The sequence below is a fragment of the Panicum virgatum genome, chromosome 2N (assembly GCF_016808335.1).
Source record: "Panicum virgatum strain AP13 chromosome 2N, P.virgatum_v5, whole genome shotgun sequence".
Lineage (NCBI taxonomy): Eukaryota > Viridiplantae > Streptophyta > Magnoliopsida > Poales > Poaceae > Panicum > Panicum virgatum.
Window position 1 is genome coordinate 63,973,212 of NC_053146.1, and position 5,249 is coordinate 63,978,460.

Consider the following 5,249-nt stretch of genomic DNA (forward strand, 5'->3'; position numbering starts at 1 on the left):
CCCACAGTTTCAGATTCGACAGCAGCTACATTTTCACTTTCCTGGGTACTTGGGCGCCGGGAGGAACCAGGACACAGCCGACACTCACACTAGAAAAGAAGCTCTTCAAATCTGCAGAAATCACATTGAGCACATGAATAAATGCTAAGAGTTCCAATTCAATTGAAGTACAGGGGCAATTTTACCTTTTGTCACCAATTTCTTCTTGCCAATTGGAAGATAGGGGCGATTTGCGGTGCCTCGCCCTCGCCCAATGTCGACACCGCCCGGGACCGTGCTCTGCTCCTCAGCATCAGGTGGTGCCGGTGCCGGCGCCGCCCCTCTTCCATGGCTATGCCCAGCGGCGGCGGCATCCACGCCACTCCTGGGGGGCGCCGGTGCTCCCCTGCTATCCCGGCCCTCCTCCTCCTCCTCCTCCATGAAATCCCCCACTGCCCACGGGATGACGGCAATGGCCGCGGGCTGGCGGCGGCGGCTCCAGCGTCCGGCGACCGGAGGGGCGGCTAGGGTTTCGGCGGCCGCCGGAGACACGAACGGGTCGGGGGGTCGGAGGCGAGGTGACAGAGCGAGCGAGGATGAAATGGTGGCGGTGGGTGTTTTGGCTTGCTGCTGGTGCTGGGCCTTTGGGCCATGGGCTTTTTCCATTTAACCACCACTCCACCAACGACGGCCCAACTCGGCCTTCTTCCTCCTCCGACCTCCTGCTCGTCAGAACGCCGCCGTCGCTCGCTTCTCCGACCTCCTGCTCGCCTCCGGCCGACTAAAAACTCCATGGGGAGTGGGGATTTGCTCCGGCGGTAGCTGGGGCAGTTGCCCCATCCTGCTATATGGGTGGCTCCGCCATTGGTTGGCACGACTCGGTGGACGCACTCGCGTACAGCGCGGAAACTAAAAGGTGACGGCGCGTGCAACCATGCATGTGCCGTACGCACAGGCGGCCAGGAATGGAGCGAGACGACAGGGGCACCGCCGCGCCACCGGCTTCTCGTGTGATTGTGTCGTATGCGCATGCGCATGCGGATGCGGCGTGCCCACCACGATCACGAACATGAGGCCACGCACCGTGCACCTCAATCTAGCTCGGGCTCGGGGCGCGCTTGATTCGACAAGATCTCTCTGGTCATCTGGTGGCGCGAGACGAATCGGGGAGACAGGTCCCTCGCGCCGGCTGGGCCACGAAGGTTTACATGACGACTAGGCTTAAAGGACGTCCACCTGACACATGAGGTTGAAGAAGCTCTTTAATTTAGCTGAGCTAGGCCCACCTGAATGTTCAATGCTAGGGATGGATGGCCCGCATAATTAACATTTCTCCGGGCTGCGTTGCACTTAAAGAAGGGAAATCCTGCTATGCTCCTCTTGGGCCCAGCTTCACGGCGGCACTGAATGCTTGCTTGGGCTTCGCGTTGGCCCGCCGCCTCGCACGGAAAAAAACGGGCCTTATGCGCACGCGTCCTCTCCAGCCCAATAGGAGCCCAAGATCGAACGGAACACAGTGGGGCTGGCACACATGAACCCCGTTTTTAATGATGATGATGATGATGATGCATATATGAACCTTTGCTGAAAACTTCATGCAAATACTTCGATCTTGATGCCTAAAACATCATGATCTAAGATATTCTGAATGCAGAACAAGTCAGTAAACTTATTTTACTGTTATAATGCTTATACGAAACGCCATGATGTATAAAACATGGGTTGTGTGCTTCCCAATACTTGAGTACAGAACTGTACCGAGTTAGATGCTCAGTGAAAGCTGTCATTTCAAGCACAGAGGATTTAAAACGACTACGGAGTGCTTTCATTCAGAGTTTCAAGACGACTAGGTACTAAGAGTGTCATTTTTTTTTTCTGATCTACAAAACCTGCTTTCTATCATTCTGACCCATCAGGGAAATGTTCGAGAGCATTTTGTTTCCCATTAACATAAAATTCAATCACAGCTTTCATGCGATCCGACTTGTCAGGATGGTAGTTCAAATGCACAATCACCGGCTTCAACTGCCGCAGATGAGCATCCTTCCTCACAGTCTTGAACAGAACTTTGCTGTTCATGAAGAGGTAGATATCCATGGTTCTTTTGGATGCATGAAGACCTTCATACCCAGGATGTGATGGGAAAAACAGCTCCTCATTAAAAACTGCTTGGTCCCATGATTTGGGCTCCCGAGAAAGCCGACCAGCTACCCTATCCAGAAGCTCAATTGAAGGAATCGTCGGCCTTATGAAAAAGAATCCAGAATTATAAACCCATATACGCATTGTATGTGCATATCTTGCCCAGCCCATTGAAGGCTCATCAAAAACATCATTGAATCCATAAGCTGTCATATTGTTGTGGCCATCACTCATGGACTCTACATCCGAATCTCTGTAAAGATAATTAAAGGGATTCTGGAAGAAAATTATATCAATATCAGAGAGGAGAACACTGTACCCCAGCTGCAAAAATTCCCTCAATACGCGGAATTTGAGTCCAGAAACAGCATGATTTCCACCTGTCTTGCCAATATTGTCAATACCATCATCAGGATCCCGACGGTAAACTGGGACATCATTGGACTTGCAGAAGTTCTCTATGCTGTCATCTAATGCAACAACTAAATAATTTGAAATACCCGCCCGTTTTATGTTAGTGAACCACATCTCAAGCATCTCTTTCACATTAGAGTTTGCCAAGGCAACTATGAGTTCTTTCTTCACAGCAACCTGTTCCAATATCTTTGCCAATCTGGGATTGATGGATAAATCTTGAGTGACTGTTGGATTTGTTCTCAGAGCCTTCACTGTACCAAATGGACCAGCCTTATGCAGGAACTCGTTTTTCCCTTGTCCAGCCAACTGAACCTTCATTGATAGTTCATTGATCTGCTTCCTAAATTCAGCGTTTTTCTTTTCCAATGATAACAGCTGTGACTTTAGGTTGGCAACTTCCCGAGATGTATCACAGGCACCTGAGTCAGCCTAATGGTGAAAAAAAATAATTGTAAAAACAGTATACGAGAACTAAGAAAACGGTCCATACATGATATATAACTTCAATCGATTTCTTAAAATAATATATGGTAAATTTGAATAAACATATAAGTGATGAATAGATATTATAACATTTGAATCTGATATCTGCATGATACTGAACAAAACTGCTCTATCTTTTTCTGTAAAACCCTAGGACAGATAGAGGAATGATAGCATCAGTAATGAAATGACTATATGACTATCAGGTGCAAAAGAAGGTTCGCGATTCCTTATTGTCATCAAGAAATTCACAGAAAGCGTCTTCCCCATTGTTAAATTTTGTCTCACGACCCAATTTTCTGTACTTCATAAACATTTTGTATTTACCAAGAAAGAGAGAGTAGTATAGCCTCTCTTGATGAGAAATTATGATCTGAAAGTCAAATAAATTAGCTATAAGATCCAAAATTAAATGTTGTCAAAATTATTTTTTAAAGTTCACAGTAAGAATGCAGCGGGTTCTATATGTTAATGAAATTACAAAGATGACTGTTTAGACCCACATTATCTTAAGAGTATGGTAATGTGAAGGCAGAAGAAAATACTTTTAAAGCATTATGGTATATCTCAATCAGCCAAGGTGAGAACTGAGACTACGCGTCTAACTGGACATTGTCATGTAGAGTATAACAATGGAACAAGAACCTTTAGAGCGCTGATAAATTGAGGCTCATGCTTGTCCTCTCTATCTTCCCAGGTCAACTGCGATTTGAAGTTCAAAAGGCCAGTTAAGTGCCTTTCCTAATTCCATGTTTTATATTATTCCAACTTGATACACACATTGCTAGTACCTGGACTGTATCTGTATACCGCATCTATAGGCACCACAAATTGAACAACAGCTCAAAATACTGCTTGTTCCTTGGTGGATGAACAAGACTGCAGCTACAAGAAATACATGAACGATCTAGGGGTTCCCAGCATAGACAAAACATAGTAGCAAATGGGGAAAGGTGCACATGAATTGCTCATTTCTTGCCATAACATGCTAGTGGTTGTCGGCATAGTCAAGCATAGTAGCAAACGGGCAAAGGTGCACATAAATAGCATTTCTTGCAACACGATATAGCAGCATGTAGCCAACATGATCACATTTATGAATGATCACAGAGCTGAGCAGCAGGCAGCAGTGCATCCAGTCATGCAGTGCAGATAAAAAATTAAAAACAGAGAAAAAGTGCATGCATCACCTGTTATTTCTTCACCAGAGTGATAACCATTTCATCTCAAATGAAAGGAACAGTCACCTTTTGGGATGTAGTAACTAAGCTAAATCGATTGCTTCCTCTGAGGTATTTCCTTATCTAGTTTTTAAAGTTAATTCCAATTCCATCCAGGCGCACTTAACGTGTTCTCTGCGTTATCTAGTTGGTTACCTCAACCTTTTCACAGAAGCAAGAAATTATCACAGCATCATTACAGCTTTTTAGAATCCGTCAAAGACTGCACTCGATTGATCCAAACGAGGAGAATCCAACAGGCACCCTCGTGGGAGACACTGGATGTTGTCCCACGTTCCCCACAACTTGGCTAACTATGATTCGCCATTTGATACTGCTGCATTCGTCCAATATGAACCTTATTTACACGAATAAGTACTGGTACTGGTACATGGATCAACACCAGAAACTTTCCAAAGACAAACACACCGATCCGGCTAAACCTCAGATCTCCGGTCCTCATCCGCCACCAACGGAACAGAAGTAACGAGGGTGAGAGTGAGTAGAAACACGAGACCGTACCCGGCGATGCCAATTGATGGCGGAGTCAGGGGCGCGGGGGAAGAAGCCCTCGGGGTAGAAGAAGGCGCACAGGCACCCGAGCGCGACGCCGACCACGACCGCCGCGGCGATGCGAGACCCTCGAGACAGCGGCTGCCCGCCGCTGCCGCCGCCGCCGCGCATCAGGGGCGCCTCGCGCCGGCTGGCCATCTCCCTCTACGAGGCGAGGCCGCCGGGGGGGGGGGGGGGGGGGGGGGGGGGGGGCGCCTCGGCCTGGCTGGATTCCTTTCCCGGGGGGAGCAGTTTGGGCGGAGGCGTGTGCGTGACGGCGACGCTCGTTTTTCCCGTTTTTTTGGGTCGTCGTGCTCTCGACTGGGACGGCCGGACGGAGGACGGCGAACTGACGCGGAGTGGGATTCGTCAAACGAGGAGGCGGTGGGGCCTTCAGCTGATTTTGGGGTCAACAGCTGATATTGCTTTTTTTTTATCAAACCGGGAGAGCAGTGC

General features: G+C 48.2%; 1 protein-coding gene across 2 annotated transcripts; it reads right to left on the reverse strand.

The window, feature by feature from the left end:
- Window positions 1–1,648: 1,648 nt before the first annotated feature.
- LOC120658559 (arabinosyltransferase RRA3-like) lies at window positions 1,649–5,043 on the reverse strand. 2 transcript variants are annotated; one of them, XM_039936820.1, is made up of 3 exons: window positions 3,813–4,733; window positions 3,667–3,723; window positions 1,649–2,967 (listed from the first exon to the last, which is right to left on the reverse strand). In XM_039936820.1, exons 1-3 carry the CDS (start codon window positions 3,834–3,836, stop codon window positions 1,879–1,881), a joined length of 1,170 nt encoding a protein of 389 aa, XP_039792754.1. In that variant the 5' UTR covers window positions 3,837–4,733; the 3' UTR covers window positions 1,649–1,878. The 2 variants fall into 2 exon arrangements, with proteins under 2 accessions (XP_039792754.1, XP_039792753.1); XM_039936819.1 differs by lacking the exons at window positions 3,667–3,723; window positions 3,813–4,733 and adding an exon at window positions 4,764–5,043.
- Window positions 5,044–5,249: the final 206 nt, after the last annotated feature.